The 15,636-nt window shown below is 46.0% G+C and overlaps 1 protein-coding gene across 1 annotated transcript in view; it reads left to right on the forward strand.

Annotated features, from left to right (window-relative positions):
- LOC148508412 (sulfotransferase 2B1-like) overlaps positions 1-15,636 on the forward strand; it is a 127,313-nt gene that overhangs the window by 71,521 nt on the left and 40,156 nt on the right. Inside the window, exon 2 of the mRNA XM_088444464.1 lies at positions 8,996-9,138. Coding sequence (XP_088300590.1) covers positions 9,003-9,138 — 136 coding nt within the window. The 5' untranslated portion in view covers positions 8,996-9,002. The remainder of the gene's footprint in view (positions 1-8,995; positions 9,139-15,636) is intronic.

The raw sequence follows: 15,636 nt of genomic DNA on the forward strand, positions 1-15,636 counted from the left end.
CAGTGTCTTCTTCTGAACTTTCTCTAAACATGGCCTCTGTGAATGCAGTTCTGCATTTAAGAACGCAGCCATGTTCACTGACACCCGTGACACTCCAATAAGATGCCCATGAGATGGCCTTTTTGCATTAACTTCAAGCCATCTCCCAGTCATCTGTCTGGAACACCCGTGGCTGTCCACTGCCAGCTCAACTTGTAGCGACTTCATATGCAACAGTGGTCTCGGCAAACACTCAGTGGTATGTATGCGCCATAGGGGATTCCAGAACTTTTCGCACAGTCACAGTAGCAAATCGCGCAGCTGCACAACATCGACACTGTGTCCACCTCTGAATCAGGCCCACTATATAATTGGATATAGCTTCCACCAATTAGTCAATGTTGAGTTGTGTGGCGTCTGTAAATTAATAACATCAATATCGGTGCAGCAGATATATTGAATGAAATAAAATACTTGCATTTGAGAACTCAGTTATGGTGACTTACAATTTAGGGCCTGATACAGAGGCGGACACTAAATCTTTTATTTAAATAATCTTTTATTCAAATAAAGACAACCCAATCCCAATCTCTCTTTTAGCACTTTATTTCTCATCTAGTTTAAACTAAAGTGATGCTCCTCTTATTTCTGTCAGGCCTACAATCCACTTGGAAAAATAAAATCCACATACTGTAATGTTGCTTTACTGCTCCATGAAGGAGCCCCGCTGCGGAAAGACAGCTTCTGGGTATGTAATTTTAATTAAACAAAGTGGCTTCAATCTGACTGTTCAGATAAAGGGCCTGATTCAGACCCGTTCTCTAGATGCGATCGCTCGCTCCCAGTGTATGTAAATCCAGCGCACGCCCATCAAGGCAGGCAATCACTCTGCAAGGCATTAGCACGCCCACTATGTCTTGGCGAGCGATCACTTTGTGTAAGCAGATGCCCAACAGCCATTCATAAGACGCCCACTTGCGTACATCATATCCAGGAAGTGCATGAAAATATTGGTACATCGAGCACCATCGGATGTGCTCGCAGCGCTTAAGGTTGACTATACCTTCCCGCAAGCATTGCGATCCTTTCAGTGTGAAATACATGCAGGTTACGTGTACAATGACGCTGCCTGTTAATTATGCACGCCTATGAAACGGCGTTGAAACCAGTGCCAGATTAAGGTCCACATGGGCCTGGAGCTGAAATGTATAAAGGGCCTATTGTATTCTGCCGCAGGGGGTGTGACCAGCAACTACCTGCAAAAACTTTAGTCTCTCTTTGTTTTTAACTGTAATGTGATGTGAGAGTCTACAAATTAACAAAGGGAAACATCCCCTGTTAACGTGAGCCTAATATGGCAGAAAAAAAAAAAATGAAATGTAAATGTACACTGTAAAATCTCTCTAAATAAAAGAAGAGACCTTACATTACTAATAGCTATACTAAGAGTATACACACACAGTGACACACACATATACAGTATATAGGTCTGCCCTGCCTCAAACATGCATGGGTAGTGGGAATCAAGAAGCGTGCCACCCCCTTCAATGGCTCCCACTGCTAAGGAGATTGACAGACAGGGAGACCCGTCGGGTGGCGGGAATGGGGTAAGTAAAGGTGCGGGACAAAGTGAGTAGGGGGAGAACGGAGAGGGTGTAGGACGGGACAGATTGGAGGTGGGGAAGCAGACAGAGCAGCAGAGAGTTGGATGGAACGGGGCAGAGTGGAGAAGGGATGGAGTGGAACAGGAAATGGGATGGGTGTGGGGCAGACTGAGACTGAGGTGACCTGTCATATGTGAGCCGGGTCCCTTTACTAATTTTATATTTATATATATAAATATTTATCACACATATAAAACGTATACCAGACTTGGGCATTCTGTGGCACTTTAGCCATAGAAAGAAGTACAACGCTGCATGTTTCACAACAGCTGGCCAGCTGTTTCCTGCATGTAATATAGAATATATATTTTTTAATAATAAATTATAACACATGGAATATTTAACTGAGTGTTTATAACTTTGGTACAAAATGTCATATTTTAATACTACTTGATGTAGACAAGATCAGAAATGATTCTGGCTGCATGGTCACAACGTGCACTGAAAGTATAGAGGAGAACTGCAATCCCCTTTTATCAAGATATATCATGCTGGCAGTCATAATCTGCATGCACCCTAGGTAACGCAAAAAACCTCAGATGAAACCAAAGGAAAATCTTAACTCAAACAAAAAGATAAAAAGTGTAAAGTCTGGAAACACAAAAAAGTTTATTGGTGCGCAGAAAATAATAATGGAGGTGAATCAGTAATGGACACTGAACACATTGCCGCTGCGCGATGTGTAAATATGTTAATGCCGGCAGTAGGCGTCTATAGGAAAAAGATGCCTCCTGCCAGCATCTGTGATCCAACATTGCAATGTTGGCAGCTTCGATCATCAGCATGACCACCAAAAATTGCTCAACCTGGGCCAGGAGATCTGCACCAGAAAACGCAGACCCTGGCCTCGGCACTCCCCGAATATGAGGGTGGAGTGCTCCGCAGCCCCCAAAATGCCACAGCCTGTCAATCAGACTGCGGCTTAAGGGTCACTGCATGTGATCACGCATGACCCGTTCTGCACCTGCACAAAACGGGTACTGTGCATGTGCAGACCCACAATTATCAGAGATGTATGTAAACCATCAGGTTTCCGTACATCTCTGACTCAGACCCAAAAAGTTCTAGCGCACAGATCAGTGACAACTACATTTAGATTATTAGTTGCACAAATACAGCTACTCCTAAATACAAATTGTTATGCAATGTTATTAACAACAGAGCTCCCCACTTGCACCATATGCTAAGTAATATCTTCTCAAATAGACTTTGATGTAAGATAAACACCATATATATATATATATATATATATGAGAGAGAGAGAGAGAGAGGTGCAGTGTGTGTATATATATATATATATAGTATACATATATATATATATATTTATACACACAGTATATGTACAGTGTGTATGTGCGTGCGTGTATATATATATATATATATATATATATATATATAATGTACAGTAACCAGCAGATCTACCTTGGTTCCTGATGCTCTGCTGGATCTCAGCAGTTAATGGTCATTGGGGAACATCCTGGTCTGAGGAGCCCGCGTGGCTGAGCTTTTCAGACTGTGCTGGCGGCATGCCTGTCCATTTCTGCACAGTGGGGCGGTCTTAGCACTGTCGCACAGCGTGACGTCACGCGGTGCGGATGAGGCGCTGAGATTCCTATGCGGCGCAGGGAGTGCTTGTAAAGTCTTCCACTGTGCCACCATTTGTATTATGCCCGTCAGTCAGGGATTTTCGGAGCAAAGGATGGGAAACGTTGCCGCCCGTTGGGGTTTAAATGCGCAGTGGCTTGGACGGCTGCTTAGAGGCTGTGTAAGGAAAAAAATGTTTTCCTTTCTCCAGCTGATTCTGTGGACAGTGGGCCTATTTTCATTGGAGGCCTGGAGCTGAAGCTCCATCCGCCCCATTGTTAATCCGGCCCTGGTTGAAACACACAGGCACGCCTGTGTTCGCACCTCCATTCCCATGTTTCTAGTCACCTGCCCCTGTTACCACCCACAAGGCCTCTCCTGTCACTCATTCAACTGGGCTGTCTATGCTGAGCGAGCGAGTGATTCCCGATATGTCGCAGTGGTTCGCACATGCGCAATGTGATGCATGCGCAGATCGCAAACATCGGCCAGCAACGAGCGATCGCATGCTAGCGAGCAGGTCTGAATCAGATCCCAAGTCACATTGATTGGTCTGAGTGTGGGAAAGGCTGTGAATAGAAGCAGCTAAACCCCTCATTGTTTCAGTCGTGGTTTCTTTATTTAAATAAAATGTTATAATGTTATTTCATGATGTCTGAGACTTTATACACGTTAAAAAAATACTTACAATGGAAGTACTGTAGTTCTCAATATTCTCTGCCGCAATTGGATCCCTCTCTATTTTCAGTTGATGGTCCAAGAATCCCTGCTACCCAGTGGCGTAACTAGGGTCTGCGGAGCCCAGGGAAAGTTTCAGATTGGCGCCCCCCCCCTCACACACTACAAATATATCTTCCGCGCCGAAGGGACGCGGTAAACATATGGGTGTGGTCACCTACCAGAAGGGGCGTGGCTACTGAATATGGGGCGTGCATGACACGACATCCATATTTTGGCACATTCCTTTACATTCCATATGCACCTTACCTCTGCGGTGGTTTCTCACAACGTGGAACCTCTGAAGAAATGTATCCTCCCTGGGATGATGGCGTCTTCAGTCGGTATTCACTATTCATGTTGGTCACATCGTCCGGAAGATGCCTGTTCGTGTGGGAATAATAACAAATGTCATCATCATACAACAGCGGTTCAACCAGCCTCGTGCCTCCTGTGTAACTTCCTTTCCCCTGTGTCTCTCAGCCACACCATCATCCCACTGCATCATCCGTCAGCCACACCATAGCCTCCCCCCTGTGTCGTCTCACAGCACACCATCACCGCCACCCTGTGTCAACTCTCAGCACAACATCATCTCTCCCCTGCCTCATCTCTCAACATACCGTCACCTCCCCCCCTGCGTCGTCTCTCAGTCAGGCGATCAGCTCCCTCCCTGCGTCGTCTCTCAGTCAGGCTATCATCTCCCTCCCTGCGTCGTCTCTCAGTCAGGCAATCAGCTCCCTCCCTGCGTCATCTCTCAGTCAGGCAATCAGCTCCCTCCTTGCGTCGTCTCCCAATCAGGCGATCAGCTCCCTCCTGCGTCGTCTCTCAGTCACACCATCATCTTCCCCCCGCGTTCTCTCTCAGCACAGACACACTGACACAGATATATATACACACACACACACACTGACACATGTATACACACACACACACACATATATATATATACATATACACACACACTGACATATACACACTGACATATATTCACACACACACACTGACATATACACATACAGTACATAGTGACACATAAACATACACTCAGGGCCGTAGGGAGGGTGGTGCGGCCGGTGCCTCCGCACAGGGCGGAATCCTCTAGCGGCACCGGCCACGAACTGCCCGACTCCGGAGAGGTCTGCAGAAAATGACCTGCAGTGCTGCGCGGCGCACACCAGCGATGCCGGCGAAGATCCCCGTCCTCCACCCACCTCCGAGAGGAAAAGGTAAGCACTCAGGGGGAGGAGAGGGGTGGGGGTGAGCGAGAGGGGCGGAAGTGCAGCACAGGGCGCACTGCCGTCCTGCTACGGCACTGCACACACTGACATATACACATACACACACTGACATATATTCACACTGACACATATACACACACACACTGACACATATACACACACACACACTGACATATACACATACAGTACATACTGACACATATACACACACTGACATATACACACACAGATACACACAGACACAGATATGCACACACACACTGACACAGACGCATACAGACACACACAGACACACACTAACACAGATACACACACGCTGACACAGATACACACACACACTGACACAGATACACAAATGCTGACACCGATACACACATGCTGGAACGTATATACACACATGCTGACACAGATACCCACATGCTGACACAGATACATACATGCTGACACATATATTATACACACATGCTGACACATATATACACACATGCTGACATATATACACACATGCTGACACATGCACACACATGCTGACACATATATACACACATGCTTACACAGATACATACATGCTGACACCAATACACACGCTGACACATATATACACACGCTGACAGTAACACAGATAACACAGATACACACATGCTGACACATATATACACACATGCTGACACATATAAATACATGCTGATACATGCACACACATGCTGACACAGATACACACATGCTGACACAGATACACACATGCTGACAGTAACACAGATACACACATGCTGACACAGATACACACATGCTGACACAGATCCACACATGCTGACACATGCACACACATGCTGACACAGATACGCACATGCTGACACAGATACACACATGCTGACAGTAACACAGATACACACATGCTGACACAGATACACACATGCTGACACATGCACACACATGCTGACACAGATACGCATAGACACAGATACACACATGCTGACAGTAACACAGATACACACATGCTGACACAGATACATACATGCTGACACAGATACACACATGCACATGCTGAAACAGATACACACGCTGACACATATATACACATGCTGATGCATATACACACATGCTGCTCCCCCATCCCCCCCAATACTTACCAGTGGTGAAGCTGCAGAGCGCTGGGGAAGGAGAACTTTCACTATCCATGTCCCCCGGCGCCGGCAGCAGCTCTCAGCCTCTCAGGATCAGCAGCATGCTGCAGAATGCCAGAAGGACTGCCTTGGAGGGGCTGCGCGTCTATGATTTAGCTCCCCCTACAGTCAGCACCAGCAGCTTGCTGCTGTAGTCACTCACTATACACTGTACTGTGTACGGTAGTAAATTTTGGCGGAGGAGGCAGAGAGCGGGCGGTGCGGGTAATAATGCCCTGGATGGCGCCCCCCTCTGCTGGGCCTGCCACGTCGCCCAGGGCACAAGCCCCGCTCAACCCCCCCCCCTAGTTACGCCACTGCTGCTACCTCACTGCCTATGCTAGTCGAAGTACTGTTTTGATATAAAGCCAGATTGTGCAGTAGACAACAAGTGACTACATTATTACAGGAGCATAGAGAACCACACAACAATATTTATTAAGTCATCTGAACTTGGTCTTCAATAGTCCAAAGTTGAGTTTTATCACATGGCTAGTGTTTCAATATATTTTTTAGACTGTGGTTGGAGGTGTCGTTTGCCCCATGTGACAGACATATCCTGACTCACCTGAAATGACACTCAGATTCCAACTTACATTTAGTTAATATGTACTAAGTTATTAAATAGTTTGTAGGTCAAACAAGGTGCAAAAACAAAGTAATGCTTGTTTAGAATACTAAATATCCCATTTCTGGAATTTCCCCTCTCCTAAAACTTGCATAGACAGATGAGTGACGCAGGATATAGTAGCCATATGGGTGTATATATATATATATAAATTTACCTATATATAAAATTATATAATTTTTTTTTATTTATTTCTTCATTATTAATTCCCTCTCATTATTGTGGGTCTGGTATCATTCAAGTGGAGTGTATGTGCTAGACATTTAGACATAACACTCTTAGGGGTAAATTTACTAAAGTGAGAGTATTTAGAAGGGAGATGTTGCCCATAGCAGCCAATCAGATTATCTTGTAGATAGTGCTAGTTAAATGTTAAGTAGAATCTGATTGGTTGCTATGGCCACTTCTAAAAACTCTCACTTTAGTAAATATACCTCTGAAAGTATATGGTTGTATTGGAACTCTTGTATAGGGCAATAGGGTTTATATTGTCATGATTCCTTTTCATACTTATTCTCTATGATTTTATATTCCATATCCCATTAATATAGACATACCTTTATGAATGTGAAAAGATGCACTGATATTCTTAGGAACAGTCAACAATATTAAGAATATTATTATCCTTATTTTATTTTCATTACTATTCTACCTTTATTATTTAATATTATTTTATGTATCAATAATTTTTTTTGTTAAATTTCCATTTTTTTATTTACAACTTTTTTAATTTCAATTAATATTTAATATTGATGTGGTGAATATTTCAACATGCAAATTTTATAGTGGAAAATTGTATTGTATCTTTGGGCAGTATTCAGTTAGTTTTGCGTCCACGATAAAGTTTTCGCCTGCCCGACTTTCCGCCTATATTGCATGTTTTGGACGCGGAAACTTATCATGCACCCTGCTATTTGCCCTATTCAATTCCAAACCAAATTAAAATGGCAGGCCACGACGTCGGAACAGGCGAAAAGTGCTGTCAGAAATTGGGAAATCAGCCTGAATCCCCCCAAAACATGCACTAACCTTGGGGATCAATGTAGATGTCCCCGAAGAGCCATAATAAAGCTATTTGGGGTACTTAAGTTGTTTCAATAGCTTCTTATTAGCGTCTTTGCACAAGTGGTGAAGAATGGCATTAAGCAGTATTTTTTGGTGAAAGTAAGTCGTCCTGTCAAATTTGGGGTACTTGAAAATGGGTGCTAGTCTATTTTAAAGTCGCTAAAGTCAAGTTTAAACAATTGTGAAATCGCACCTGTTGCAATCACCTGCAATCAAAAACACACCTGACCCATCCCTACAGACCCACCAAAAGTCTATTTCGCTAGTTTTAATGCTTCTCCCTCCACATTGTATTTTTTCACCCCCAAAATGAAAGTACTGTTTTGGGGTGTTCTTAACTTTTTTTTAGGGATTTTTTGACACAGTTGTCCTTTGGGGGCCTGTCCCAGGGGTTCTGAGTGGTTTCCCCACTTTTGCACCCCAAAATAAAAAAAATGCACTTCTTTTCTCCAGCTATTCAGAGGCGACTCTTTTCCGCCTATTACATTGCATGACTTTCTGTGTACGCGAAAAGTATTTGGAATTGAATACTGAGGTAAGTTTCCGACACATGAAAGCCGTGATCGGTGAAACTTTTTTCGTGGATCTCGTCTTTTCGCATCTAATTGAATATGGCCCTTGATTTGATTGATAAATATTAATACCCCTTTCACACAGAAAAGTAAATTGCCGGGTAAAGCACTTTTACCCGGTAATTTGCTAATCAACACAGGTATTGTTTCTGTGTGAAAGGTCAACTCGGGAGGTAATTCCCAGGACTTCGACTCTTGCTTTTACCAGGGTCTGAGACCCGGCAATTTCTTTAGACACCAAGAGAATCCTCTGAAACAAGTTTGATATGGACAAAAGCTACAATAAGGAGTTATTCACAAAACCCATTTTTAAGAAAGAAAGATCTTCTAGTACATATTTGCAATAAATAGGACCTAATATCTTATCTGTTGCTCCCTTAAGGTGAAAAATGTCTGAGAAGTACTTTGATTATAAGGGAATACTATTCCCTTATGTGGCTACTACTGTAGAAGATCTCATATTTGTGGAAAATGAATTTCAAGCACAGGATAATGACATCTTTAACATCACGCATCCAAAATCAGGTAAGACTGAATTGTTTCTCCGCACTGATGTGCACTAGTCAAACGGATACTGATGGGTTTTATTTATAAAAACAAATAACACAAAATAAAGAGTTATATTGATTTGGGTGCAGGTATACTGTAAACATATAATTCAGTTATTGGTGTTTATATTTAGTTGTTGGTGTATACCAATTGGTCAGTACTTGGTGTATGCGAGTTTGTGTACATATTATGTATATTCTAGAAAAAAAAACAACTTGCCGCTCATAAAGCACCATATCAACATGGTAATATGGACATAGGTATAAAGGCTTCTGCCAAATACATACATAACTTTTAGATACTTGTTTGTGCTTATCTCAGGGCCGGATTAAGGTCTGTGGGGGCCTCTCTCTCTCTCTCTCTCTCTCTCTCTCTCTATATATATATTATATATGTGTGTGACATACACAGAGTCAGGTAATGCTCCCCCCTCCTCCTCACTGAATAATTTTTTTCCCATTACACCCATACATTCATAATAGACGTCCTCTCCAAGAAGGGGATTTAGACATTACCTTTCATAGTAGAACATAGGGTATACAATCGGGAAACCGGCTGCCTTAATACCGACAGCCGGCTTCTCGACTGTCATATCCCAGCGAGGGTGAAATGCCGGGCATCTATTTCTTTAGGGCACCCAGGGAGGACTTAGGGTTAGGCACCCCACCGGGAGGGTTAGGGTTAGACTAGGGGGAGGGAGGGTTAGGGTTAGGCACCCCCGGGGGGGACTTAGGGTTAGGCAACCCCTTGGGGGACAGGTTTAGGCAGCGGGGAAGGGGGGGTTAGGGTTAGGCACAGGTGGGGAGGTTAGGGTACATACATAACTTTTAGATACTTGTTTGTGCTTATCTCAGGGCCGGATTAAGGTCTGTGGGGGCCTCTCTCTCTCTCTATGTATATTTTATATTTTATATATATATATATATATAGCAAACCGTCCACTTGTAGATCCACCAGGGGCTCAACCAGAGATGAGGCCAGCACTCAATAAAGGTCATAGATAAATCCAAAAGAAGGTTTTATAGCAACACTGTAGTAAATGACAGGTACATCTTGTTCAGCATATCATACATTACAGCAGGTGTGAGCGTCAATGCATCAGAGCTCCTTCCCTTACTGTCAGATCCCTACAGCTGTTTCGGTGTCAACCGTCATCAGGGGATGTCAGACAAAAATATACAGTGTAATATATAAATACCTGTTGCCATCAGCAAAGTAACCTACCTCACCTGTGTGTACAATCACATAATTCCCGCCTGCACAGCCACGTGCAGCAGCGTCGACCACCGTCGCCTGTCAGTGACGCACATCGGAAATCCTGATCCCCGTCACCCGCGACCACGTGACCCCGCTGCCGCACAGTCGGCCAGAAGGCCCGGGAGACGCCCACTATCACCTTGGAGACCAGCTAAACAGGAAGAGAGTCTTCCAGCATATGACAGTTATTGTGGAAAATCCACAAGCTGCCCAAAATACAGCTGTAATCTGCCCTTGACCCCCATAATTGTATAGAGTCATATGAATTACTCAATACCAAGGTAACATATATCAAATTAGAAGTCATCAACAAGAACATATAAGAAAAAAGACATAAGTATAATCACCACATATATCAATCCATAACAGACAATGCAAACATAGCACAAGTGACCATAGTACAAAAGTAATTTTAAGATATTTCAAAAAAGGCGTAAACGATTACTCCTCATTCTGGGCTCTATTTATTAACATTATTTTTACTAAAATAAAGTGAAAAAGGGTGTTTTCACACCCTTTTCACATTATTTTAGTTTCACCTGTAGTTATTACAGGGCAATTGGAGTAGAATTAGTAAAATTCTACTCCAACCCCCAGTATCACTTATTTTTAGTAAAGCAGATCGCATTTCCCATAATTGTAATGGGAAATGTGATCCGACCAGAGTTACTAAAAATAAATTGTAAAAAAATACCGGGGGAAGCCCTGTGATAATAACGCCACCTGGAGGTGGCGTTATCCAGGGTCTCCCCCGGTTACCGGGCTCCTACTCTGCTCTAACGGGGAGAGCAGAGGCGGGAGCCGGTACCAGTAATCAGCTGTGTGGTCTAAGCAGACCGCAAGCTAATTACTGTAAAAAAAAGAAAAAAAAAATTAAACATTTTTTTTTTACTTACCTGAATCCAGGGACCGGTGATCGGGCCTCCGGTGATGGCTCCTCTCCGGTCAGCTGGTCTCCCACAGAGCACTGGGGCCCGGTCATCATGTGATCGGGTCCCAGTGCAGTATGGGAGATCACCTGATCGGGAAGCCCGGAGAAGATCACCGGAGGCCAGGAGGATGCAGGTAAGTGTAATGAAGGGGGGGGTCGCAGGGGGGGAGGGGGGGTCGCTGGGGTCTGCAATCGCGGGGGGTGGGGCTTAGCATCGGTGGGGGGGTAGTAGCGGTGGTCGGTTGGCGCATGCGTGGGCTCTTAGTCGCGGTATTTTTTCCGAAAATACCGCGACTAGAGTGCGGATGGGATCCGCAGGGATAGAGCTTTATCGCAAGCTCTGTCCCTGCAAGGGATTTATAGTAAATCCCTGTTATATTGCCTGAATTCGCAATGCGAATTCACTCGGTAATATCACACTACAATCCGCATTCAATATGCGGATTGTAGTAAATAGAGCCCTCAGTCCCAATGGAGCCATACTGGCTAGTTGGTAGATCCACCGACTCTCTTGTTTGAGCAATAAATTGCTCCTATCACGACCGCGTCGCAACGGAGGTACATGATCCAAAAGCATGAATCTAAAATCCTTTATGGCATGTCCACAAAGCGCAAAATGTCTCGCGACCGGTGGTATCTATATATATATATATATATATATATATATATATACATGTGTGTGACACACACAGAGTCAGGTAATGCTCCCCCCTCCTCCTCATTGAATTATTTTTTTCCCATTACACCCATACATTCATGATATACGTCCTCTCCAAGAGGGGGATTTAGACATTACCTTAGAACATAGGGTATACAATCGGGAAATCGGCTGCCTTAATACCGACAGCCGGCTTCCCGACTGTCATATCCCAGCGAGGGTGAAATGCCGGGCATCTATTTCTTTAGGGCACCCAGGGAGGACTTAGGGTTAGGCACCCCACCGGGAGGGTTAGGGTTAGGCTAGGGGAAGGGTTAGGCACCCCCGGTGGGGGACTTAGGGTTAGGCAACCCCCCTGGGTGACTTAGGTTTAGGCAGCGGGGAAGGGGGGGTTAGGCACAGGTGGGGAGGTTAGGGTTAGGCACCCCTAAGGAGGGTTAGGTTAGGTTGGTAGATACTTACCTTAGGACGATCGGAATTTCCAGCGCTGTCAGGCTTCCGCTGCCGGGCTCTGCTGGTTTGTCGGGCTGCCGCTGCTGGGATTCGAGCTCCCGGCCATGCGGCAGCCGGGATATCATACCGATTCCGAACATAGTTACTGTGCTGACTGCTGCTGCAGTGCTCGCTGTCTCCCAGTCCCTTTCTGTACATCCTCTCTGACTGGGAGGTCAGAGGGTCACGCTGTGAACAAACAGGGACAGTGTACAAACTATTTGCCACTATTCAAGTGTAATCAACAGTGTTTGAATTAGGGATGTGCAGGCTCGGATAGGTTCGAGTTTGCACGTGGAGTTCGGATTTTTCCCTCCAAAAAAACGGAACTCAGAACGAGGCAAAACGTCATCTTACATGGACGAACATCATCATTCCTGGTCTTTTGTCCAGGAATGATGATGTTCGTCCATGTAAGATGACGTTTTGCCTCGTTCTGAGTTCCGTTTTTTTGGAGGGAAAAATCCGAACTCCACGTGCAAACTCGAACCTATCCGAGCCTGCACATCCCTAGTTTGAATACACTTGTAAACTGGCAAATGTTTTGCAGACTGTCCCTGCCTGTTCCCAGCCTGACGATCTTTCATGCAGGGAGAGACCTGAAGAGAGGAGGAGCAGAAGCTCAGCCATCCATCCCGGCAGCATAGCCTCCTTCAGTTCAGGCTGATCATCTTGTTAACCAGCTCCCTGCCTCTAGTGCTCACCCCCCACCCATCATCTATGAAGAGCTCAGCAGGACTCTTCTCAACAGTAGGCTGCCGCTGCCTGTCTCAGTGTGACAGGCGCAGCGGCAGGAGCAAGTACTTCTGCAGGGAGAGCGCCTCTCCAGCCTGGCATCTCCCTGCAGTGCAGGACTTGCTGAGCGGGTTGCGCCGGCCCTGGGGGCTGGGGACAGTGGGCCTCATTCAGAGGCGGTCGGAGGATGCAAGTGGTTGCTCAGAAACTGGGCGGCCACTTGCATCCTGACCGCCCACCTCTGTTGCGGTCGTTAGGCTGTGGGTTAACACCCACAGTTCTAACGACCGCTCCGGTGACAGTCGCGATGGTCAGAGACCATCGGGGCTTACGACGAGACCCTAGGGTAGGGTCTCCCTTGTCGTAAGCCCCGGAGAGCTTCTGGCTCTGTCTGAGCCAGAAGCTCTCCACTGACATCACTAGTGATGTCAGTGGGGCCTCCCCCAAACGGTAGGTGTTCCCATAGGAATGCCTCCGTTTGGGCTGCCACCCTCCCCGGGCCGCCTTCCAAAAGGGGCGAGCTGTCAATCAACATCGACAGTTCGCCCCTTTTGGATCGAGACCCGCTACGACCGGCGCTGTCGGTCGTAGCGGGTCTCACGCATGCGCACGACGGCGCGCGCAAGCTCTGTGGGGGGCCTTCGACCCGGTCCGAGCGCATCGGCGCTAACGACCGGGTCTGAATGACCCCCAGTGTGTGGGGGCCCCCTGGGACGATCACCCCTATCGCCCTCCCTATAATCCGGCCCTGGCTTATCTGGTATCTCAGGACTTCAGGGGTGTGGATACATATATATCATACTTGCCTACTTTTGAAAAAGCATTTCAGGGAGATTGTGAAGGCTATACCTTTGAGCAGTTAGTAAGATCTACTTGTAGCTGAAAACCAGAGCTGTAACTAGACTTTTTGGTGCCCTGTGCCAGAAAGAACATTGGCGCCCCCCTCATTTTTCAAAGGGACATAATGCACCCAAAAAAGGGCCATGGCTTCATGGGGAAGGGCCAGGGAAGAGATAGGAGAGGCCAGGAGATGCTGGGGATGAAAGAAGAGGAAGCTACAAGCAAGAATGATAATAAACAGAAATTTGACAGGCCCAAACAGCAACCCCTGACCTGTGGTGCCCTGTATGATGGCACCGGCCGCACTACCCTAGCTACGGTCCTGCTGAAAACACACTGATACCTTTCAGAAAATGCATATAGCCATGGGGATCATTGTGCCTTATAACCAATGCAGGGACATTATACTAATGATGCCATTTGAATGTATGTGTATATATAAATATATATATATATAATATATATATATATATATATATATATATCTGCTTCTTTTGCTATATACAGTAACAGCTTCATAATAGGGGTAAGGTGCAATCAGGGAGATTGCTAGACTATTCAGGAAGTCAGGGAGATTACTACTATTTCAGGAAGTCTCCCTGACAATCAGGGAGAAAAGGCAAATATTATATATATGTGTATACAGTGCTCGAAGTGTGCCGGTATGTAGCGGTATGACATACCGGCACTTCAAGCTCTAAAAAAATTTTTTTTTGAAGAAGTTATCTGGCCAGCAGAGCTTAAAGTGGAGGTGTGACTTGAGTCTCACTCGTCTCAAGCATGCTCCGGAGCCCTGCTGTGCTGCTGCACCCCATCGCCTACTAGCCTGACAGCCTGTCAGTGACAGGACAACCCCTCATACTTCTGCTGCAGTCAGAGGCGACACTTCCACCATTGCACTGCACCTTACCCTGTCCGCCGCTGGTCAGATCATCATCATTGATGATCTGCAGCAAGCGGTGGAGGACGGTTCCCGCTGGGTCGTCTGTCTTGGGCAGGGGGATCATTAAGGTAATCCCCGGACCGCAGACCAGTAGCTGTTGTAGGGCCCCTAAGGAAATCTCTGTGACAGCAACAGCCACAAGAGTCTCCGGCTGTGGCGCGCAGCACAGTCTCTTCCTTCTAGCCGGCCAGCTGGGTGCTGAGTGATGCTCCTGGCAGTAGCCTCCGCTTGTCAGTCCCCTGCCAGCGGCTGCTGAAGCAAGGCTCTTGCTGCTAGAGTTGCAGAGAGCTTCAGCATGCACAGGTCAGTGTGGCCTGAGGATACCAAGACGGAGTGGACTGTGCTGCATGCATCTCTCGCCATCTGCACAAAGCTACCATATATGCAGCCTGGCAGACATTACTGCAGGGATTATAAGGGAAGTGTGGGGGCACTGTGTTATGGGGTGGGGATCTGTGTAGGCTCTGTGCCATGTAGTGTGCGACAATACTCAAAGACAAGATAAGGTCAGTGCCTGTCTCCTGCATACACCATACACATACTAGTCTATGCCTTATGTGGGCACACTGCCAGTCTCCTGCTTATATAACATGTACTATGCCCTATGTGGGCACACTG

The sequence above is a fragment of the Taudactylus pleione genome, unplaced genomic scaffold (assembly GCF_031769625.1).
Source record: "Taudactylus pleione unplaced genomic scaffold, aTauple2 ptg000366l, whole genome shotgun sequence".
Lineage (NCBI taxonomy): Eukaryota > Metazoa > Chordata > Amphibia > Anura > Myobatrachidae > Taudactylus > Taudactylus pleione.